At 40.2% G+C, this 25,859-nt stretch overlaps 1 protein-coding gene across 3 annotated transcripts in view; it reads right to left on the reverse strand.

Annotated features, from left to right (window-relative positions):
- LOC134005781 (ADAMTS-like protein 1) overlaps positions 1-25,859 on the reverse strand; it is a 94,002-nt gene that overhangs the window by 42,959 nt on the left and 25,184 nt on the right. For all 3 annotated transcript variants that reach the window (XM_062444774.1, XM_062444773.1, XM_062444775.1), the window contains exon 2: positions 15,413-15,529. In XM_062444774.1, coding sequence (XP_062300758.1) covers positions 15,413-15,529 — 117 coding nt within the window. The remainder of the gene's footprint in view (positions 1-15,412; positions 15,530-25,859) is intronic.

Consider the following 25,859-nt stretch of genomic DNA (forward strand, 5'->3'; position numbering starts at 1 on the left):
CCACTGAGCAGATCACAGATCTATATGGAAAAGAGCACTCACACGCATGCCATCCAGTCATTCTTTTCCAAAACCACTGGCATATCGAATACAGAGTGCTCACGAGTAGGTCAACAGGAAAATATGGCCCATGGGACAAATATTATGGTGTTTCACCAAAGCCTCAAGATAAACATAATTCAAAAAAGAAAACCCCAATGTTTCCCCCCAAACTTCCCTTCGGACTCTTGCCTGTCTTTGAGGTGGAAAAAAATAGGACAGGAAGCTGTTGTAGCAACGAAATGCCAAGTTTCAAACAAAGAATCAAAGAAATAGACCTCAAGCTAATGGCAAATGAAAATAGCTGACATCACTGGTGTGAATATAAAAGTGGATGTGAAACAGCTAGAGGCAACCTCACCGACAGCTGTACTTTGTGTTTAGTATTTATTAGCAAATGTTAGCATGCTAACACTAAACTAAGGATGTGAATATAGTAAAAGATCAGCATTAGCATTGCTTCACTGTCCTGTTGTTAACATCAGATCACATGACAGGTCTGCAAAGTGAAGTCAAACAGTAGTGCTTTAAACCTGAATTCTTTCTAATATCCAGCAGTAGTATAAGATTATTTTTTCCTATTTTAAGTTTGTTTTCAGTTTATTTAAGTTAATTTTAACATTTGACTTACCTAAAAAAGGCTTCTTGTTCAGCATTCGGTTGTGCTAAAAGAGCTCTTAAGAATCAACTGTTCAGTTTTTACATTAAATACATTTTGTTTTAAGCCTGTTTTTCCCTCGCTAAAACTAACATTAGCATTAAATGCACCTTGCTAACCAAGCTAGCAACTAGTGGTTGGTCAGCGCCAAGATGGCGACAGTCAAAGTGACAAACTCAAGGCTTCGAAACAGGAGTACACAAGCCAAGGAGTGATGTCACAATGGCTACATCCATTTCTTTTCTTTCACAGTTTATATACTTATAGACATGTATATAGGAAACAATTTGCTAACAATTTCACTATGTCTCTTAAAATGACAGCATTTCAGTGTTCTCACAGATTGTTTCTGCTCCCCCCAAGAAGCCAAATCAACTATAGCATATTTAAAACTACTATTCAGTGAGCAGTTTTGAATACAGCCTATAGTACATGACAGTCTTTAACAGGACATAAAACAAAAAGTATGTTTTCCACATCTTAAAGTCTGTCGGTAGTGATTGCACAGGGAAATGTCAAATTATCTATCATATGAGATTACAGGATATGTGCAATGATGAGTGGTTGCTGTTAGACACGGAAGGCTGTATCTGCACATCTGAAAGTATTGTGGGTAATGTGTTTGTGTGTGTAAGGATGAGAGTTAGAGAGACAGAGAGAGAGAAAAAGAATGAGAAAGAGATGCGAAACCGTGTGTGTACGGCGTGTCTGCGTGGAAGTGTGTAAGAACAAGACGGTGCATGTTTGCCCGCCAAGTAATACATCAAATACACAATGAGAAAGGCCAGTTTATTTTGCAAAACTCACGCCTTGGGGTATGTTCCTTTTATAGTACTGTTGAAATGTGGAAATTACATCAAGTTTCTCTCTCACAGTTTACAAAACAAAAATCACCAGGCGCACGCTCATGAACAGAAACCTCATGTGTCCTCCTTTAAGGTTAGTGTCAAGTCAAAGCGTGCCCAGGTGATGGAGAGTGAGAGGAAACATTTGGATGCATGACTGAAGAGTAACCGCACAGGAAAAGAGCTGCAATGGATCAGTGCACCCCCATCCCATCCCACTCCCACATAAAAAAAACCCTCTACCCTGTTTTCCCTGGAGATTTTGGGCTTACAGCTGTCTAAATATGCTACTGTAGTGAACTCCCTTCTACTAAGGTGTTTGCGCCTGTTACAGGCAAAAGACAAGGCAGTAAAATTGAACAGGAGGTGAGAAGAGGAGAAAAGATGAGAGGAAAGACTTACACTTCTTTCTATCTTCAAGCTGCTAAATTCTGTCCCTGCCATTTGGACACAAAATGCCAATTGATACAAAGGAAAGACAACAAAAAGCAAGTGAGACTGTCATATAGTTGACATAAGTTACAGGGCCTACACATTCAAATACAGGTGAGTATGAGGAAAGCAATAGAGACAGAAAAAGTGAAAGATGGACAGAAAGTGCTATCTACCTCTAAAAGCAAAGAGCAAAAAGCTTCAGGCTACTTCAGGCATTTGATCACATCTTATTCACCTTCAAGGTGTTGCAGCCTTTGTAGCTCAAGAGTGGCATCTTGTGTGTGACATATAGAACTACAAGTCATTTTGAGGCTCGTCTCGAAAAAATATTCAACAAGTTTTAAAGATCATCTGATTTAAGTAGATTCTGATAAATATATTAATCATCATCATAAACTGCAGACAGGTAACACACATGTTAGGGACACTTAAGCCTTTCAAGCATCCAAACTGATTAAGTGTCAAGTCTGTTGTTGATTTTGACCTCTGACCTTTACAGAAAGATTGTTGAAGGGAAATTAAATGAAGAGAGATGTTTCCTGCAGTGATCAATAAACTATTCATTGATGATTTGTTGCAGGATTCCTACTAAATCTCGGAAACATCTTGCCTTCTTGCCCATCTCGGACACACACACATACACACACACTTACACAGTCCATGACAGACTGTAGTAGCAGCAGCAGGACAAGCACTGACAAAGCTTAGTGTTTGGGGTGGTCTATGCTCTCTCAAGTGTGTCAGAGGTTTACATAAACCCATAGCTTTTGGCATCAGACACTAAATAAGTGGGTGTTAGATAGACAAAGCAGACAGGTACATACTGTATGCACACATTTTAAATCACTAGCATGTATAGACAAACACTTTTTCTTTGGCTTAGCTATCATCATCAAATTCTCGCAAACATAGACAAACAAGATCTGAAAAGAAAAGCAGCTAGCAGGGACTCTGATTGAGCGCTTATGTGTGTTTGTGTGTGTCTAAGTGTGTGTATGTGTGTTTGTGTGTGTCTAAGTGTGTGTATGTGTGTGTGCCAGACAGGAGCCGCAGGCTGAGCTCATCTAGTAGGGATTCAATCCGCGCTTCCCTCTAATTGGCCCTTCTATTGCCGCGTGCCACCATGCAATTGAGGGCAAAACAGCGCCAGGCCTTAAAACCTTTCCCTCATCCCCGGACCTTTACCTCCCACCCATCACTCCATCATCTATGGCATCCCATTGAGAGATGAAGTAGAGGAGAAGCTCCTTGAATGTAAGTTCATCCCCTATCATTATCCCTGTGAGGTCATTCACAGACTCAGTGGCTGTTGCTCCAGTCCAAAACTGATTGTGAGAAATGCCGTTCATTTGCTTGTGGTTCAACCTGTAAAACCCAAGGCGCCACAAATCATAACCCAACAGTGTACAGTACATTTTTAACTTAGAGGAAATAAGACTTAGCTTAATACTGCAGGGGTCAGTAGGAATGTGCTGAAAAAAACGTCCCTTCTCTTCTTTGTTCTTGATTCTTTTTGCTACGTTTTTTCATGTCTGACTGAATAGAGATGCTTTCCGCGCTATATTAATGATTTCTTCAGTGATCAAATGATTGATGGTTTTATATTGTTACCACAGATATTCCCACTTGGCTCCACCGCGATGCAAAGATTAATACCATAAATCACAGACAGACTATCTTTGCAGACACACAGTATAACAACACAATGCAGATGTTTCATCAGGGACAATGTAACACCAACCTGAGTTGTCTTTAGTCAACTAACACCCTGGCTCACGGCCCGAAGCATCCAGACAATGTTTTCATCGCGGGACCTTCATCGTGCGCTAAGGGCCCATAAATCTGGAAGCTTCAATGCTCCGCTGGGTCGCCCTTTTATTGGGATTTGGGTCGGGATACAGAAGAAAAAAAAATAAGGAAAAGTGATCCAGGAAGTTTGTTGTGGGAGGATGCATGTCCCTTCAAGCACCAGATGCTGGTTTGATATGGGCCTTATGGAACTGTGTTTTTTTTTTATTCAAAGGTCTGTATCCATCTCTTCTTCTCACTTATAAATTGCTCTCAAATTCCTATTATTTGAAGAAGGTATAATGAAAAAGAAAAAAAGCAAAATCATGGAGAAACTTAGCCCAAGGCCCAGAGTTTGACCAGCACAGAACAGAAAGCTTTTCAGAAAAAACACACATACACACACACACACACACTTAAATCCTGATAGTTTAAGATCTCTTTGGCATTGCATGTGGGCTTTGACTACTTTTGCTGTGCTTAACATATCAGCTTCTCCAAATTCAGTGTCCGGTACATGCATCTGGGAAGCATCACCAGAATTATTACCATGTTGCTGGATGAATAGAGAAGGCCCCCGCTTCTTCAAGCCCTTTGGCGGTTTCTGCGTTCATGTTCAAATCAGGGAACCGGGGCCGTGCTCACAATCAGCCCAAGAGCGTTTGTAAACCTCATGCATCAGAGGCGAGACCAATTAAACCGCAACCACATTCGACTTGTTGTACAATTGAGAGTGCATGATCCGTGGGAGACCACGAGGCCACGTCACATAAAGTAAACCCATCTCAGCTTATGTGAGCTGAGTCTGTGGAGGGGGAAAAAGTTTATAAAAAGGGCATATTGCTGATTAGGGGGCACTGAATATCCTTTAAAGACATCAGGCACATTACTCATCTGTGCTGAATGTCATTATAATACTGTTTGCCCTAAAAGTTTCCTGTGGATGTTCTATTTGTTTGGCAGAGGTCTCCCAATCATGCTAAATCTAAAGTATATAAATTCAGGTTATTAGCATTCAAGCATATCTTTTTCTTAACCTTACAAACAGGCCATTATCTACTTTCGTTGTAAAAGAAACCAATATGTGTCAAAATTGTCAATTTAAACAATGATAAGGTTAGGAAGACTTTGATGAGTCAGCTGCAAATGCACTGACACATTTGCAGCTGACTCATCAAAGTCTTTCACTTCTCCCTAGTTTTATCTTTTACTAACCTCTGACACTTTTTCCATCATGGGAAAATGAGATAAGTAAACTAGATACAGGTATCGGTGAAACAGCTTTAGTCCTTTTGACACATTACGGAGAGCAGTGGCAGCCTTAGAGGGCCGTACTGTGACAACATGATATTGGATTATATTTTTGTACTGTATTTTTTAACAATTGCAAAATAAGTACAAGTGATGTTGGATAATGTCAATATAGAAGGAGTATATGAAAATAAATGTCTAGGTGTGATACTAGACAACAAAATCTGAATTTCATGTCATTGTTAATCCTGTTTTGTTCTGTTTCTTTATTTTATGTTTGAAATAAAATTGATTAACTAACTAACAATATATATCACACTGTATCTATCTGTCTATATACTGTTTATAGAACCGCACACAGATTTAAAACAGTCTCCTTAAAACTCTCTCAAGAATGCACAATTGGCAGATTTGGCAAGCATCACTGCTTTATGCCCTGCAGAGGATTACAGTGTGCGTGAGTGTGTGACAGAATGAAACTTCAGCTACAGCCTAAGAGATCCTTAAATTATGCTAATTTGATGTCAAAGGCTCACCTCCGTGTTGTATAAAGATTTACTCTAAGTATGTCTTCTTGTGTTGCAAGCACTGTTCACTTATAGCTTGGAAGAGCGTCAGGGTTATTTTTCAATTTTGTGGTTTGCGAACAGATTACATTCTCTCCCAGGGCTCCCAGACAGCCAACACTGTCTGTGAATGTGTCTATGTGTGTGTGTGTGTGTGTGTGTGTGTGTGTGTGTGTGTATGTATGTATGTATGAGTGGCCCTGCAGTAGGTCTGGACACATACCATTTCATGGACTTGATTTTCTCATGTTTACGCTCACACCAGTTTTCAATGATGGGCTCTCAGCATGCACCAGAGGGAGACCACCACGTTCTCACTGTGGACACCAGAACCTCCTTTCAATACGCTGTAAGTCCGGCGCAACCAGAGATGTCAAGTTAAGTACCAGCCTATACGAAATTTAAAATCCCTCGAGAACACAACTTACACACAGACAAGCCCCACTGCTTTTATATTACATTTTAGAAACATAGCTTTTGCTGTCGTAATGTGCAGGATGTGTTATTGTTGTTGATAAATGTGAAAAACAAAAAAAAATATGTTGTTGGACAAATGAAGACAATGAAATGTAAATTACAACAATAATTTATGTATTAAATCCATAATATAATAGTAACAATGCTGTTGTTTATTCTGCAATAGGCTAACTAATTCAGTGATGTAGACAGATATGCATTAAACTCTGAAAGGATCCAGTAAACTAAAAAAAGCCTTGCTGTCAAAAACCTCTTCCTTATCATCTATGTATTTATCTCTCCAGCACCAAACAGGAAGCAGCAAACCAGGTAGCAGTCTTATAGACCTACACCTCACACGCACTTTACACCAGGACACGTCCACTTTACCACAGGACAACCCACTCCCCTCCACTTTCATCTTGTGTGTTATTACAGACACGGACAGTTTAGGGAACTCAAATTGCTATGGTTGCCCTTTGTGTATGTGTTATTAAACTTCTTTACTGATTAAACCAGATGTGCTTGATTGTGTTATTAATTAGTCCTGATGAAACATGAACGCTCAGCATTCTTGTTGCCCTTTAGCTTCCCTTTTTATAAGTCACATTAGCATTTATTCACCTAGAAAAAGCCAATATTTCTCTGTGTAATATGACTTGCTCTTTACTTCAGCTTCGGTGTTCATAATTCTAATCATATTACATCAAACATGATTTTAACACTAAAATTTGTCAAAAACACTGATTTCCTTGGGACCCACTGAAATGACCACCTGTTGGATCCAGTAACTCACTATGAGCATCACTGCTAATTCTCAGATAAATAAAACGATCATTGCAGAATTCCTGAGTCTACTGCACCCCTGTTTAGGATTGCTTCATCCCTTGCGTGGGAGACAGTCCCAGATTCTTCTGTGACTGTCCAGCCGCTTCCCATAGAAGAGCTCAGGGAAGCGGTTGTGTGCTGCTCTTCATCAAAGATGGGAAAGTTAACCAGATGTACATTTGCTAGACCAGACAGTCAGTCCTCACCCTTCAAGTCTTTTCACTTGTATAGCCAAAACATTCTGTCCCAAAACATTTCCAATAAAGCATAAATCTTACCTTTGTGTGTTTTTGAGTGAATAATGGACTCATTGTTGCCCCTTGTGTCCAATGGGGGCATAAAAACTGCCACTACAAATGCAGTTTTCACATGCTGTTGTTGCAGTGGGTGTTTTCTACTCTAAGGCCTCAGGTGGCATTTACATGCAGACCAGAATGAGGCAAAGAAGACACATTGCTACACCTCATGTTGAAAAAGTTGTTGTTAATGTTACAGTATAACTGGTGGCAGTGGCAGTGAAAACCTATGTGCCATATTTCAGTACATTTTAGGCACATTTTTAGTTATGTTTTCATTCGCAACTTTGCTTAAAAAGGTATCTGACACAAGTTTGATAGAAGAGGCTTACTGAATCAACAAATCTGCAAACTTTAATTTGCAACTCCCTCTTCCAGTAAACCACCAAGCAGTGCCCGATACAGCAAGCAAATATTACAGAAAGCAGAACAAGACATGGCTTTCTGGGTAGGAAAAACATGTGTGTTTGCTCTGCTACTATGCTGTACATGTCCAGCCACCACCAAACAGAACCATTAGATCCCACATTAAAGACAGGGATCTGTTTTGAGTTGCACCTTGCCCACCGGTTAACCTAAAATCTGCTCTGCATGGGTGGCAGGGATCCTTCAGCAGCAGGTAATTACTGCCGTACCTCAGGATAAGACTGTTGCTTACACTGAAGATTGGCTACATATACTGCAGTCTGTCTGAGCCAAGTGCCCACTATGAACAACTCATACAGAAGCTTACATTGGAGTGCTACTGCGGTTATTAAAGTTATTTACTGCCACCCCGCAGTTAGTAAGTTTATTTCAAGTCAAAAACCACAAGGTGGAGGAAAAAAACTTGAAAACAACTAGGCACATTTTTATTTCAGAGCAAACATCTCTCACAGCAAGACTCCAAGAATCTGGGTGGGAGTTCCCATCCAGAGTAAGAATTTGCTAGATTGAGATGTTATTGTTTGGCTGCAATTTCGTTGTTATTTGAAAACTGTAGCAAAATTGAATTTCTCTTACTACTCTCTTATCCAGCCAGAATTAAACCGCATTCATGGCAAAAGCCCTGAATGATCACTCCCACGCGCCACACACACACATGCAGAACCAGACAACAAGAGGCTTAATAGTAACAATCGCCTCCACTTGGAGGCAATTAGCATGTGCAGTGCCAAAACCCAGAGCTAAGACATCCAAAAATTCCTGGATGAAACTTTTTGGCATCAACATATCCCCATTGTACAAGTGTGTCTCTGTTTGTGTCTGCGCATGCCTGTGCGAACGCATGCCGAACATGGAGTAGAATACAAACATCTGCAACAGGGAGTGCGACCTGAAATGTAAACAATTAGAAATCAATCACTCGCCCAGAAAATGTGTGCGTGCCTTCACACGCTGAGGAGCAGCAGATCCTGCTGAAGGTGAGGAGAGAAGAGTGTGAGGATGATGAGGGAGGGGGTTCTGCCCATTAATCAAAGACATAGTGTTGGATGCTGTGCATGTGCAAAGTGACATGTGATAGTGTTGAATGCAGAGGCGCAAAAATCACAAACACATGTATTCCCGTATTTCCTAGCACAGTATACGCACATGTCAGCATGCAAATACAAACAACTATGGGATTACATGAGGTTCTGCAGAAGGGAGTGTGCGTGCAACAGTAGCCAGCAAGAGACTACTACACTACTGGCTGCGTACATTCACACACACCCACATTTGTTATGTGGGTGTTGTGGTGAGGTCTTGTCCCTGGTGGTATTACCTCAGCAGCACCACTCCAGTACCCACAGTGCACTGATGTGAGACCACATCAAGCAGAGGGGAGATATTCTCTGTAGCACCGTGAGGGCCAAGGCTTTACTGAACACATATGTTGATGGAACAAACACAGGGGTGAGAGAAAGATCCTCAGTCCAAAGCCACGTGGCTTTACACCACATTCACCAGCACTCAGCACTTTCTTGAAGAGCGCTGGGACCAAGCCTCCAAACAGCGCTCGCATGTGCCAAACACCAGTCAGCGAGCCAAAGCGCACAAGTCAGGAAGGCAAATGTCTCCTAATTCACTGCACGCCTGCTTCTTCCTTTCTGTTTCTTGTTTTAAAACCGTACAATTCATGTCAAATGTAATGCAACTGTAATGTCTTGCAAACAACTCTCAGCAGCATCAGGGTATCTTTCAGATAGTTGGCAATGCATAAACAAACACTGGCATCTATGGCTAACTGGCATCACAAAAGCAGTTATTAACTCGTCGCTTCACCCTGAGATTTTCCAATCCAACTACAGCTTGGTTGGCTTCGCATAGAGGCAGTGGTTCTAATAAACAGCCGAGTCAATCGCATGCAACGTGGGTAGATCCAAAGCCGCTGATCTCTCTAAAGAAAACAACTGTGATAGTGATTAAATATGAGCAAAAACAATGATTTCACAAGACATTGATAGGGACATATTGTGCTTTTTATTAACAGTGGGTGTATGAATGAATTCAAATGTGTCCATGACACAATACAAGTGGATATTTCCCTACTTCCCTGCATGTTTTTAGTGGGCCTGAATGTGCAGTAACTTATTGATATTTTATAATTAGAAAAAGTTAATTAAAAAGAGGAAATCATTGATATCAGCACATTGTTTTTCCCCTTTTGATGATTTTCACTTCTTTATATCTGTGCAACAAAGTCCATGGGAAAGTTGATGACACAATTTTCTGTTTGTCTATATTTTTATATGTTTGTGTGTGACATCTTGAACATAACCTGACATGCAGCATATCTAAGTTAAAGGTACCCTGTTGAGTTTTTGATCACTAGTAGCACTTTGGAGTCGTGTTTTTATGGGTGACTGTGGGCCCATAAGTGACTGGGTTTTCTTGTATTGTGCATGCAATAAAGACTGTGCAATTCACATCCTGCTAATGGCTTCATACTAGTGTATAGATCTACAGTTGGTGGTGGTAACGTGCCACCAAATGTAGTAATGTACAAAGGCAGTGAGGAAGTCAGTAAGTAAACATGAGCGTAAACAAAGCACAATTTGAAATATTATTTTTTCCTCTTTTTTTATGTTTTATGAGGAAGAAAATTCACTTAATGCGTTTGTTAGCACAACAATGCATTTTGCTGAGATTGTACACTCACAGAAAAACAGGGTACCTTTAAGCCTGCAAGGGGTATATTCACTGAATAAAAGTGAGCTAGTATGACAACATGAAAAGCCCAGGAGGCTTTATCTCGGTGCGGTGTAACACCAGGAGGAACGGCACGTAGTGGAAAAAACTTGAGCCTAAACATCCTTGTCGACTGCCAAAACTAACATACCCATCCTTTTAATGAAGACAAATGAAGTGTTTAATTGTGCAAGACTGTTGCCCTTTCCACCTGGCGCGACATGCAAAACACAGCTGCCAAGGCAGTGCGCAGCTGAGCGATGGGCCTCTTCTCTGCGAGCTGCTGTTGCCCGGGCCACCGAGTGCACTCCCTGCTTGCCACCCAAACTGGCCCTTGGTCCCACTCGCCCAACCCCAATTACTCCGAACCATGACACCCTGCCAAAAGGTGGAACTGTCTCGGCACTTGATCACCCTGAAGGTTCTTTAAAAGGAGAAAAATTCCCCTGACTGTTGCTGCCTCAAGTCCAATTGAGCATGTAAAAACATTAAGGCTTGAATTGCTTGGCACGTGTTTAAATGAGAAAGACAATGGAGCAGAGAGAGAGAGAGAGAGGGGGACATCTAACGCAACATTAAGTAAAAAGATGAGAGAGAGAAAAGGTGAGGAAAACAAAACAACAGTGGACGAGGACATAACCGCCATTCCACCAAACATGCAAAGACTGGCAAAGTGGAAGTGTCCTCACACTGGGCCTCAAGTCATTGCTGCAGAGTGGAGCACTAATGACTGTCATTACCAACCACTAGACTGTCTCAACCCATAATATCCTGGCCGTTTTTGGTGTGGACAACACAGCATGTGACCCAGAGCAGCAATCAGTAAGGTGGTTTTACTGAGCAAAGGAACTAAATATAAACACTCTGTCCTTCTGTAAGTCTCTACTGTTATACTTCTACATGAGTCGCGTACATTTCCTTTACTATATGATATGCATCATTTCTTTTTTAGGTATATAAGTAGTGATTAGATCTTAAGTAAAGTTCAGGGATGCAACCAAGGAGTTAGGTAAAAGCTTCATCATATCTAAACTGCATTGATCAATACTTCTTATCTTAAAGATTATTTGAATGACTATGTGTCATGTGAAATGCTTAGAAGTTGAGAATACTTGTTCTCCATTATGCTATCTTTAATTTTTCTCTCTCAATCACCCAGAGGTCGAGTAGTAGCCGCCACCTGTATATCGCTGTTAGAAGACCGACTTTGAAACTCCAGCTGCAGTGGATATTTTCTTAAACAGTTTACATCATTATTTAAATAAAATCTGACACTTAAACAAAGAGGATGTCACTATTTAAAAACATATTTTACATGTTGCAGGTCTCAAAACTGCACCAAATCAAAACTAACATGCTGGAAAAATTCATTCATGGCCAAACAAGCGTTGTACGTAGCTAGATTTATGACCAGCTTTTGTGTTTACCTTCACAGGATTACTCATTCAGTCATGTTACAGAGAGGAAAAAAAGACTTTCTCAGACGCGGCTGCCAACATTTCAGCCATCAGACCCCCCGCACACTTTGATGCAGGAACCTAATACTTAATATTTGTTTATGAATGCTGGTGAAGCTCTACAGGGCATGCTTGCCATCACATAATAAATATTGGTTAATTTACAAAGGTATGTTAGGCCTTAGCTATATAAGACTGCTCTATTCCATCGAAGTAGCTCGTGGTGAGGCTGCCAGGAAAAACACTTTCCTTCAGAGAGAACAATTCATCTGTGCCCCTCTTGGGGGACGGGGTAAAGGGTGCTGGGGAGGTCAGTTTTATTGCCCACCAACCGACCCTGGCACATACTCATGAAAGTTAAACAAGAGAAAGCGAATACACTTTGGAGTCTGAGATCCGCCTCCTGGGTCGCTTTGCTAATTAAGCTGCGTTTGTCTTGGCTTCGAATCAAGCTTAATATTGAACCAAGATCCAACATAGAACAGCGCTACAGGCGAGTAGAGACCGAAATCGACTGAATGCTGAAAGGAATCACAAGTGCGGCTCCTGGGAGTCTGCAGGCTCCTCGTTTGAAGGCATGTAAGAATGATGCATGTAGCAAAAGAAAGCCTCGGTGATATTCAATTAAAAAGGAAAAGTCCTGTCATTCAGATGAATGTGAGATAATAGTAATAATTCAGTTCTGACCCTGAATATCTAAAAAAAAAAAAAAAAAAAACATCCTCAACACTGTCAGTATCCTTCATCTTTTCTGTATCATGGCACCATTTTTAAAAAGATCAAAGAACGGTTTTCTCTCATGCTTCTGTCCAACAGAGACGGAAGGGAAACTTAAGGCCCAATGTGTAATATATTTACTGTACTAACTCAATAAATAACCATGATATGTTATCAGAGGTTAAGTAAACATGCTAAGTTGAAATACTGGCTTCCCCGACTATAATACCGCAGTCAGTATGTTCTCCTTTAAAATTTCCATTCTGGTGCAGAACGTCTGTTTTTGTTTTGGCCTGTCTGATTCAGCCCACTGCCCATTCAACCTGATCATGGTGCTGGCACATCATTTTAACATATTACGTGCCACTACCACGTAATGCAATGTTAAGAGGTTGTGGTCATTTCACGTATTTCTGTGAGATCTGGTTGACGCCTATTGCGACACCCCAGGTTGTCAGACATGAAACATTGGCACACAAACACAGCGTGCTGCAGCCATGGAAGCAAGTAAACAAACTGGATCAACTGAGATAGATTCCACCCGACCTAAAAATCCATGTGAGCTTTGAGTCTAGGGAGGACAAGGGGAAACAACTCTTTCCAATATTCTGCAGTACCCATTTTAAATACTTGCTGACAGTGTTACACATTTCTCCTCCTCACAAAAAGTGATTACAACAATTTCAAGGGTCAAATGAAGTGGTATACCTTTTTAAATGGTACATAGTTCAGGCAATAGCAGTGGTTTACTTCAAAACATGTAAAAATTCATTTATTTATTTTCTTTTTAGATTAAATAATTGATCATGAAATATGAAGCTAGAACCAGGAAGCAACATTAGCATAAAGACAGGAAGCAGAGAAGTCCAAAAATAAGCATAACAACAACTCCAAAGCTCATAACTTCATATTTTAAATATTGTTTGTTTAATCCATTCACAAACATTAATGTAAAAATTACAATTTGTTGTTTTAGAGGCAATTACATGGCATATGCTAATGCTCTGGTAGCAATACTCAATACTTGACTGACTTGTCTACAGGACTGCAGATTCACTTTAGTGGGCCGTTGGCTGAAATACTTACGGCACATTCCTCCCCTTAAAGTCACAACTTTTTACACTAAAAAAATGAAAAAGCACATGTTGTGAGTTAGTAAGCTTCAGAGGTGTTGCATGGCAGATTTTCAGAGTGAGAAATGGCTATTTGCCCCTGTCTGTAGCATTTATGCTAAGCTATGATAAGCTAACTGCCACTCGGCTCAATATTTATATTTGGCAAACCAACATTTTAAAAAAAATCTATATCTCAGAAAGAAAGTGACCACTGAAATTAAATATTGAACAATTTCTCTAATGAATAAGTTGTATCACTACCAAGGCACCTTATTTGCACCTGTGTGTTGATGGCAACAATGATGTAACCAATATCATTCTAATAAAACTCAAGAAGAGCAACTGAGGCTTGGATGGCATTAATACAGTACGTGGTAGTGGATATAAATACTCATTTTGTGATGTTTGGTTTGAAAATGACTCGCTGATGCAAATTCAAAAATGTGTTGAGGTCAGTGCGTCATAAATCACATTGCTGCTCGGTTACAATATAAAAACCAAATGCTGTAAAGATAGCTGTTTGTGGTTTCTAACTGCAGTACTGTGAGTATGTACCATAGCATTTAAATTCCTCATTTCTAATGGACTTTTTAAATGTTTTTTTCCATTAAGTCTGCCTTTGGGAAATAACAACATGTAAAAAACAGAGAAAAATCATATATACTGTCAAATATAATATAGGTAGAGCAAAGTTAACACAATTATTATACTAAATAAGAAAGAAAGTGGGAACAGAATGATCTCTGACCCTGTCTTAAACCTAAAAATGACCTCTACCCATCACTGATCTGTATGGCTATCATGCACATGAGAATGTTCAAATAAGCCCACATAATCCTGCTTTTTAAGTGTGATGGTGAGTTCAAACAGATATGTTGTTTCAAAAGAAATGTCACTATATTTGATCAGTGTTCAAAGAGTGTGGAAAGCTGCTGAATATTCTATATGTTAAGGTCAAAGGATCGTTTACTCAAGCGTGGAAGCTGTTGAGATGTGTGTAAATGGGACTTTTCACCTTTCACCTGACTGAGGAGGTCATACATGCACACATATCTAACATGTGTATGATCAAGTCAATTATGTAATGTCCTAACAGCAAACAGAAAAGTGCAACATTAACATTCACCTCAAGATTGATTCCTGTTAGCGATAATGTAATACCGCTCAAACACCTTTGATCAATTTTAAAAGATTCCGCTCACATTGCGCCGGGACCAATCCCATCACAAAGGAATGATGAGATAGGCGAGCTAGACGTCAGTTTCTGTGACAACAGCAGCTCACCCCTCCCTCCCACCAATTAGATAAAACATCTGGGTGAGAGATTGGCTTAAGAAAACTGCTGCGGCCAGGACAAATGTCTCATCAAAGGTGATGACAGAGTGGGAGTAATGTGATGCAAAAACGCCACCCCACCCTAGAACATGAAACGTGTGTGCATGTGTGTGTGTGTGTGCTAAAGTATGTGTTTGCATGTGCTGCCCTGTTTCACATCAAGCTGGGTCAACCTACAGTCAGATTACACCTCCACTCCCAGTGTCCCACGATCATCATTCACTTGAATTCATTACTGAGGTGTAATATGGCTGATTTTTCACTCCTCTGGTGTGGCGTGTTACGTAAACACACAGCAACAGATTTATTGGCTGATTTTGTTTTTATCTGACATCTCCATTTATTTTTTACGACATGACGTTATAAAGAAAAGAAAGTTGGAATATGACGTTTAAGTCTAAAACTGAAAAGCACACTGGTGGAATTCAGCACTGTGATAATTAACGTAAATAACACTTTTCTGAAAAGGCACTCACTGGGTCTTCTGGTTTTTGGATGGTGTCATGAAGGGGCTCTTCAGGGAGGTGGTCTCGTCGAATTAGAGTGTACTCTCTGATGAACACTGCGTCTCCATCATTGGCCCACACTGCAACCTGAAACACAAAGATCCAGTCATGAGCGTCCTGTAGGTAAACATACACCATACCTTTCTGGCATAGGATTAAAAAAGCCTGCACCTGACAATTACTGTATCTTTTTGGAAACAGACAATCCACCAATCATGCCCTCTTAATGCAGTAATTGCCAAGGTCCGTGGAGGTGTGAACATCTCTCTGAAGCTCTCCTCACTTTAACTACTTTACCTGTGTACAACAGAGCACCACACTATGAATTCCTTTATGGAAGGACTGTAAGAGAGTGTGCACTGTTATCCCCCAGTTGTACAGTTCATTATGTTATGACTATGAAGATATGTAAAAGCTACAACATTCCTAAAGAAAGATCAAGGAGCCAGTATGATGCAGCCAGAGGAGGCTATGACAGCAGGCCCTACCCTCCAGTGTGGCTTTTTGAAACAGGTATAAACAGTTTTGCATTCAAAAGTGGTTACACAATACATAACCTACTATGTCGTTGGTTTATGCATATTAAATATGCAACGAGGAAGAGCACAGAGCCATGTTTAAATCCATGATATTATGAAAATCTAAAGAAGTTGTTGGAACCCTGATTGTTTTCATGCCAGATGAGCATTTTGTGCATAACTCATTTCTAGAATTTTTTAAATGTGTTTCTGATTATTTCTGAGGATGAACGATGGGTCACTTGTCTGACTATACATGTCATGACAATACCCATACATTTTGTGAGAGTGTTTTTTCTAAAGATTCTTCTTTATGGGATTAAATAAAAAGACGAAAAGAACCACTATACAGAGCACAGTAATGCAACAACCTCCTTATTGTGTTCTCACCAAATTTATCTATTTCACGACTTTACACCAGAACAACAATGATTGTGGAAAATGTAAAGTAAATCGTAGTAAAAACGTCTGTTTCTGTTTGCAGTCACTTACTGAGTATATTATGTTTTTTCTTTTGGTTTGTGTTTTCAACCACACGTCCCTCTTGATGAGGGGAATCATGGAGGGATCTGGAATTCTCAGTGCAAGGGATCTGATATCAGAAGACGTAGTAACCCATCTCTTCAGGGAGACGGGTGGGGGATGAGGGGCATCTTGGATAGGGCCCATTAGCAACACAGCAGGGCCCGCATTCTCAAGGATGCACGGAGCGCGGGCCTTCAGCTGCTCTCCGTGGGTCATAAACACCCTGTAATGACCCGGTCAACTGCCTGCCTCCTGGGACTGTGCCAAGGCAGAGCAAAGCAGAGAAGGGGATGTGGGTTTGGGGTACTTGAGGTTCTTCACATTGTAGGGGGGTTGAAGATTTTTAGTTGTGGGGCAAAAAAAAAAAAAAGTGCTGCTAAGCAACTGCTGTAAAACTCACACCAGCTTTCTGTGGGAAAGAGCCACGGAGTGGACTCTTAAATAAGACAAATCAAATCTGGTCTAAAGCCCTACACTCAGCGCTGCTTAGCTGCAGTCACTTATACAGTGGAGGCATTTGTAACAACACATAAGTCACTGCAGTAAAATGTGGGCATTAGCCTCCTCGGATGACCAACATCATGATGTAAAGGCACATTTTTGTTGGGTATGGATCTGCACATGGGGCAGCTGTTGGGGTACAACATAACATTTTGGTTTATGTATTTTCTGAAAGAAGAATAAAAGATAAAAATTTGAATCCACACTTATCATTATTAATAGCTAATTGCAAAGTGGGTCTATGCGTGAGTCTACAAGTCATAAAGGAGGTGAATGAGTGCAAAAACTCAGAAACTGGCAAAATACATTGCCTGCAACAATTTCACATTTCTTAGATGGTCTCAACAGTTTAAGGGCCCCTCAAAAATATATCCCAAAGTATGCATACATTTAGCATGGGAAAGCAAATAAGTGATATGAAAAAACTTTTATCAAAATACAGCTTACTATCGCATGTCTGAATAGAACATGAGAACTCTGCTGACGAGCCTAATGTTGCACTGAAGCGTGTCCTCTCTGCCACCAATGCTGAGAAATAAAATGTTGCACAACCACAAGGCAGGGGTAAAGCGAACATAAGTCAAGCATACAGACATTAATAGAAGCTTTGCTGATATGTGTGTGTGTGTGTGTGTGTGTGTGTGTGTGTGTGTGTGTGTGTGTTTGTGTGTGTGTGTGTGTGTGTGTGTGTGTGTGTGTGTGTGTCTGTGTATGTCAGCTAAGATGTGCTGAAAACCACTTAAGTGACCAGATGTCCTTGCTCAAGGCTAAATGGGGGCCCAGCTAAGATGGAAATGCTGATTGTGTCTTTCTCAACAGATTTTTCGCCGCCCGTCCTCCCAAATTATTTTCTCACACACTTCTAGTGTCTTAACACCAGACAAATCTGACAACCATTTTCTTGTCATTTTGAAGTTTGCATCCATCTTCCTTAAAGACGTGGGATATGCTGGAACCAGACTCAACTACAGGCTAATGGTGCATGACAGCTAAACTCTCCCTTACTGGAGTCTTAAAAGAGGAATCTATCAAACTTGGTTTCCCTAAGAAAACAAGCTGACTGTTCAGTGCCAACGTCAAGCATCGTGCACACCCCCAAAGAACTACATTATTAGGAACTGACATGGGACTCAATATTTCCAAGTATTGGGTTATGCTATCATATAAGGAAAAGGTTGGAGGGCACTGACAACATCCTTTATTTGCAATTCCTTGTTTCGTGCTTCTCAGTTCATTGCTTTAGTTTTGGTTTATTTTTACTACTTTCATGAACTTAATTTCCTGGCACAGCAGGTGGCTGTTTTCAACAAAAAAAAGCACTGATAAAGTCAGTGTATGCAACTTGCTAATTAACAAACAGCAGATAAAGTTAGCGACTAGGTGGTGAACAGAGTAGAGCATTTAGCAGCTAAATAGCCTACTACTTGCTAACATGTTACCCAAAAAAACTATTTAAGTTAGCATGTCAATGTTGTGTTTAAAAATTGTTGCGCTGCCCCCAAGTGGCCAAAAATGAAAGCAGGTTTATACCAAGTTGCCATAATTTAATCATAAAAGTGCTCAAGTGCCAGGAGTGGATACAAATAAATACTTTGCCAGTAAAAAGTCTACAGATTCACTCAGATGTTTCCTCATCATTATTATTATTCTTTTAACTAATTTGCATCTTGTGAACATAATTATTCAGAGAAATGTTTGTTATTTATTTATCTTATTTGAAATGTTGGAGGCTTTCACACCATGAAGTCTCTTTCCTCTATGATAATGAGTGTGTTTTGTACAAGCATGCACTAACTCAGGCGATGCTTGAGTTTATTTGAAATGAACACGACAAAGGTTAAGAAAACACACACTCATGGTTCAACAGAGCCCCATAATTGAAAGAACCAACTCCAACAGACATCCCAGTCTCCAAAACTACACATGTGAGGCTCAAATCATGTGGGTGTATGTTTGTGTCAATGTGACAAAGGGCAAGGGTTAAAGTATAGCAGTGAACCAGGCCAGTGATTCATTAACCTCCGAAAAGAGTTAGATTTCAAAGAGCTCGTCTCAACCAGGGAAGAGGAGAGGAAGTGAACTTAGGGGCAAGTCGGGTCTTCAAAAGCACATAATCAACAGTAATAACACCAACCTGATATTATAATTGAGTTTTCCTATAACGTTGTGCCAGCTTCTACTGTTTGGGTGGAAACTGTGAAAAGCGAGTGACTTTTACCATTCTACAGTAGACCAAAACCTAGACTTATGTTTCGTGCACTGCTGCCTTTGATTAATAAGATTCCGTCCAATGTTTAAATAAGGACACCCCTTTTTCAAGACTGGCTCCTGTCTGAATGAAACCTAAGAGGAAAAGATATTTTTGCTAATCCACTTTCAAGGGGATTTATGTGAGCTTTCACTTAACACATTTTGGAAGAGGAAACATTGTGGCGTTCTTTTCCTCTCCCTCACTGTTCCTCTTTTCATAAGCTTGGAAAAAAAGGGGCCTTTTTTCTTATCTGAGGGCTTCCACCATATCCATTACTGGCCCCCACATATCGATCTGTGAGAGGATTTTTCCGCTTACCATGAAGAAACTACGGGATTATGATGCGCTTATCTTAATATTTTCTCATTACAGACTAAAGCCTCCGCTACTCCAGGATATTGTGACTGATAAAGGTAAGAGTCAAAAAGGCCATGACAGAGTCATGGCATGCATTGGGCAACAAGACACCCTTCTGCATAAACGAGGAAAAAAACACTCCTGGTTACAATTTTCACTTCACCCGTTCACACAGGATACCTGTACTGCACCAGCTCATGACTAAACTCTCTGGGAAACTTAAACAAAAACTGAAACACCATTTTCATCACATTCTCTGATTCCTGATGGATTATTTAGTTATCTTAACATTCCTCCTCAAACAGACTTTGAAGATATACCTTCTTCCTAGCAACTCTGCCAGATTCCTCTCAACTTGATTTACTGATCTCTATCTCCCAAGTGCAGGCTGTCCTGCGAGTATGAGGAGAAGAGTGGCAAGAAGCTTAACTTGTCTCCATTGCTGCCCTTCTCAACTCCCACCACTACTCATCTTGAAGAGCATGAGGAATGAGAAGCCTCTGGTCGGGCGGGCTCTACCTTTGATGATGAAAATGAAAAATTTTCCTGGCGCTGTCATCACATCCCCTTGCGTTCATGCTCTGTTACTCCCATGTTTTAATGTCTTCCTAATGATGCATGAGCACTTCTTTGACACAGCCCTTCAAAGTCCCAATGAAACAGCACTTTCAGAGCATTCTGCTTGTTCAATTTGACGTATTTGCCATTGAAACAGGATACTGGTACAGAATATAATGCAGGAAACTAAATGGTCGAGAAAGTTAGATTTAATTGATGGGGGAGGGGCGTTGTTCAGATACATTTTATGGGAAGATTGACTGGATTGACACAAGATACTGATGGTAAAGCAGTGAATGGTCAAACTAACAGCTAACCTGTGCTGCATTTCGTTTCTTTCTACAGCCATACTCTTTTGAGTTTATTGCTAACATAAGCATACTAACATTCTCATAATGCTAAAACACCAATATGTAGCAGATATAATGTTTATTATGGTCACAAACATAGTCAAGTGTCTTAGCATACTAATATTAGCTAATTACTGCACACTAATAGCACCAAATGGTAGATAAAGAGTGCAACTAGCAACGGTGGATTGAACTTCAATTGATGAGTTGACCAAAATCAACTCCAAATGAATGCAAATGTTGCTCTGTACCTGCTGGATGTTTAAATAGGCAACTGTTAGCTAACACGTTCACTATAACAACCTTTTAAAAGTGGTTGTGAGTCAGTGACTATTTCATTTTGGATTACAGGATACACCCTGGGCAGGATGACGCTCTATGACAGAGTTAAGACAAGTGTATTGCCTTTGGACTTACTTCCTCACATAAAGATGAACAACAGACTGATGTTGAGCGTCTTTGGGCTCTGCTTTCTCATTTCAACGTGGGCTCCAACAGTGAGGCAAAGAACTCATAGAGCACCTCTCTAATAGTCCAATGCATTATGTCTTTCCTCTGTTTACCAGTTCATATTGTGCAGTTTGGTCCTCTACATTGCAGCATGTCTGCGAACTGTTGTGAGTGACTCTGCCTTTTGAGTCCAAAAAAGGTTATCCATTTAGCTATAACAGGTTTATATGGGTTATACAAGACAGGAGAAGACAGTTCATTATTTTCCTCATTGTCATGAGGACAAGCTACGTGACCATATGTGATTTTACCATTTAGAGTCATTATCCAACAGGATCGTACAGACGTCAGAGAGATAATATGAGGAAACGCAACTCCATTGGGCCCTTGAGATCTTGTAAACTTGAGACAGTGAGGATAAGAGGGCTGATGGCGTCAACATCCTCAGTAAACACAAGACTTTGACCATTGTGCACTTGGCTTGGCAGCAGAGTTTCTTCACTCCACTCAACGTATGACAGGCTGTACACTACTGTAAAACAGCAGACACAAGCCAGAGCAGATTCGGATACGACGGGTTTGCTACTGCTCTTCAAATCACCATGGCAGTGGAATCAATCATTTCACCTGAACATCACAGCCTCCCATCTGTCCAGTGGAGATGCACAAAAGGTGACGAAGCCCACAAATACCTAAGTGTGAGGAAGAGGAGCTCCAAAGACTTTTACCTTCCAGAGATGGCCTTTGTGAGGTGCAGGATGCACATAAGGAGAATGACAATGGACAAAAAAACAAACAAACAACTGGGAGAATATTGTTGCCTTCGTCTTAAAGATAGCAAATGAGAAGAAAGAGGTGAGAGCTATTAGTTCACACTGATTTTTGTTTGTAACAGAAATGGCTGCAAAAGTCAAATAAATTCAGGTACCTACTGTTTTACAGTTATACTGCAAAATACTTGTGTTATTAATGTTTGCAAATTTTCTACATTTTACACTGTGCAGTGTGTATCCATTAATACTGATTCTTGGGTTGGAAGAAATATAAAATCCAAAGGACTATAAAATCCCTTTTTATTGTAATGTGCCAAAATCAAACAAAGCAGTTAAAGAATTTCAGTTATTCTAAATTTGCAGACTCTAAACATTTAACGAAAAGTAGGAGGTTTTGATTATGGAGGATATGTTGCAATACTACTCCAATACTACTCTGTTAAAGCAGAGCAATAAAAATTTCATATGGCCACTATTATCAGTGCTGGGTTAGTAAAAGGCACTTGAAGACGCAAGCAAGTCATGCCTCCAACGTAAGCAAGTGACGTACAATATAGTGCTGCAACTCATGGCTGGACTTCAGCCTGCCACATACTATGACATCAAACTCTGACCAGGGTGTGTTTTTGCTGACTGTTTATCTTTTATCTTCCTTTAGGACTTTCTGTCATCACCGGACAGGAAGCAGTCTGCAAAACATTGACAACCTACAGACTTGACAGTTACTGTCTGTCATTAATACTGCCAGTGTGACCCCATCACTGAAAATTTAAATGAAGCCACTTTTTCAGGCTTTGTAAATATGTATAATAGTTTTTGCCAGAACATTTTTAATAAATATATTTTTTGTATCCATGAGTGGTGTGAACTATTTCATTGACATTTGTGAAGATACAGCATGAAAAGAACAAGGGCCAAACACAGGATTGTAAGTAGTTGTTGAATCCCTAAACAGTAATAATGGAAATATCTGGTTCTTTTATGGCAATTAAATGCTCCATTATGTTCACCAGCTAGTCACTAACTTTATCTGCTGTTTAGTGATCATGTAGCCTACAGTGTGGTAGTGGTAAAGTAGCCTACAGTGCTATTATAAAGATTTTCTCACAGAAAACAGCTGCCTGCTGTGGGTGGAAACTAATTTGATGAGAGTGGTGAGAGTGAATCTAAGTGGTAAAGTTGCAGGCTGAAAAACTGCAGAGGGTTTGCTACTAAAATCGACAGATTACGCTCAGTCACTTGATCCAGTATTCATATAAAAATATTCATTAGAGCAGCTTTAAAAAGAAACAAGCAAAAATAAGATAATGTATCTGAGAGCTGACTGCCTTACTGACCAGGCTGAGTCACATGGTTTCTCTGCAGAATGCAACAGGATAACTCATCTAAAGAGGTTATCATCGATCATTTTATACCATAGTTGTCATCAGCAATTTTTCTTCTACTGTCCTCTGGCTTTTGCGAGAATCCCTTCTGACCGCAAAATATCAGCCTGCAATACAAACAGAGACCAAATACTGTAATGCTCACACCGGCTGTGCCCTTACAATAAATCACAGTTCTTCACTCCTGAGCTGACCACAAACTTACTGCAACTTGAGTGCTTGACCGGTACAAGTGTGCAACATTAGCAAGTAACTTATGTCCTGCTAAGTAGACAATTTAATCCACCTGCTGACCACACACAAGACTTATCATGAAGGTTATACTTTAGAGGGGAGCTAATAATGTTGCAGGATACCCCAAAAGCCAACATCTCCCAGCTTACAATACAGATGGAACTATGAAATCCAGCACTGAGGCCTTTGTATCCCATTAGCCAGCGGGGAGACATCTCAATATAAAAATAGCTTTAGCGCTAACATTAATCTCTACACCAGACGTGGTGCGGTTTTCCCGCTCAGGTAACGACTGCTATTATATTTAATGTGGAGGTTTTTAATGAGGCACTCAAAAGTGCTCTGACAGCTTGGAGAACAGCATGCAAGCACTGTGACAACGCCAGTACCAGAACATACTGCAAAACCACAAAATCAAAAGTGTATTTTCTTAATAGGATAGATATACCACAGCCACTGCGCTTCATTGATTCTCCATGCTTCTCCCACTGTGGTAGTTATGTGACTGAAATCCTTGATTGGAAAGTTAAAGGGATCCTTCTTTTGTGTAGCAGCACAATGGTAAAGATGTGAAACAGAAAGTTTTCCAGACTACAAAGTCCCGCTTTAGTCCCTTTTTATTGGGTGAAAGGAGAGAAACAAGCAAGCAGAAAATGTCATTCTAAATTTTAAATGTTGCTAAATTTGTGCTCCTGTCAAAACAACTTAAAGCAGGCTTTCTAAAAATGTGGTTCTGACAGTGTACACCAGCAGCAGGAAACACACATGGGTTCCCATAGTGATGTCAGTGAGGGCAGAGTTATGGAGCAGTGGAGGGAAGACCACATCCGGTCCCATCACATGTCATTTCCTCAAACACGCCAGCTTTTCCTGCAGCAGTTTCTATACAAAGCACAGAGGGGATGTAATAGCATGATTCGAGTGTTGAACCAAATGCTGTTTAATGAAGTGCAATTGTTGGGAAGACACAGAGCAAGAGCTGAGCGCACATGAGATACAAGTCTGTAATGTTGCTTAAACTTTCAAATAAAATAAATAGAATGATGCAGATGTAGGTAGATGTAGTAGTTCATCACGATTAAATAAAAGGACTGAAAAGCACTGACATGGATTTGGGTCATAAATCACCAAATTCTTTTCAATATTCTGCTGTCGTCTAGCTTTGTTGGTCCAAGCTCTCTTTCCAACAAGTGAAACAAGAAGAAGCAGCTGGGAGACTTCGGCTGCATTCAGCTTTGACATAATAGCCCTGCTTTAAGAAATCCACCCAGTTTGCATCTTCCATCACACCCACTTAAAGACAAAAAAGCCACTTGTTTTCCCTACTACTGCCTCTGCCCATGACGGATGGCCTTGGCTCTTTGTTATAGCTGATTCCAGCATGTAACGCAGGCGGGGAAGTTATGTAAGAGAGTGAAACTTAAGCAAACAGGGGTGGACAATCATGACCAAATCACGTTTTCACTGGAGGAGACAGAGTTAGCTTCCCAAAATCAATCAAAAACAGATTGACTAAATCCATGATTTAGAGTCATTTCCAACCAAGAGCAGCTTCTAAAAAGGTTATTAATTACAATTTGGGGGCAGGGAGAGGTGGTTTCAAGAAAACCATCTGAGTAGGAATACAAGCACATGCTCATCTGTGGACATTTGAGCAGAATACATTAATCAGGAAAATGAAGATATTCAATTTGCTGCACTGCGGCAACAAGTTAAAATTGCACACATGTATAAAATTACATATTGTGTAATAAATGCAATAAGGCAAATTTAGGTCTTATTTACTAAGGGAAAATCTCACCTGTCAAAGCTATTGTATCTATGAAACGTAACTGGAGAGGAGAGTTTACTTTTTCCTTTAAAACTCCTTCGAGCAATATTTTTAGCCATGCCAGTTAGCAGGCTCGAGGGATTGCAATGTCTGGCTTCATTATATACAAAATATAATGAAACCAGACCACTTATTACAGTAAATCAATGGAAAGTAAGTCACAGAACAAACAGTATAAAACAAAACAAACAATCAATCCAATCAATCCCAGCAAATAAAATTAGCTACAAGCACAATAAGAATAACAGTAAATTGTGGAGATACATAAAAATCATAAGGGGGCACCATGCATCCAAAAACAAACAAAGAAATACAAATTGAAGGAATATTTACTTCTGTTCTTCATACAACCTCTATCTTATTAGTCCAGTTGATTAGAAATTCAAAAGAAGCCATGTCTGTCAGCAATTTGAGCCATTCAGCAAAATGGTTTTGTCTGGCTCTTCCAATGAGAATAATCCTTGATGGAGAGACCAGTCTCCTAATGAGCACAGCTGGGAAGATTCTGCAATTGGCCTATGCACAACAACTCTCCGATGAGGTCCAGGTTTCCACTTATCCAGTGAAATATCTAAACATCTAATGGACGTATCCTAATGACTCTGGAGATCCTGGGACTTTTCCTCTATTTCTGCTATTGCCACCATGAGTTTGACATTTGGGGTTTTGAGTGAAATTCAGAAT

This window comes from Scomber scombrus, chromosome 23, assembly GCF_963691925.1.
Source record: "Scomber scombrus chromosome 23, fScoSco1.1, whole genome shotgun sequence".
Taxonomy (NCBI): domain Eukaryota; kingdom Metazoa; phylum Chordata; class Actinopteri; order Scombriformes; family Scombridae; genus Scomber; species Scomber scombrus.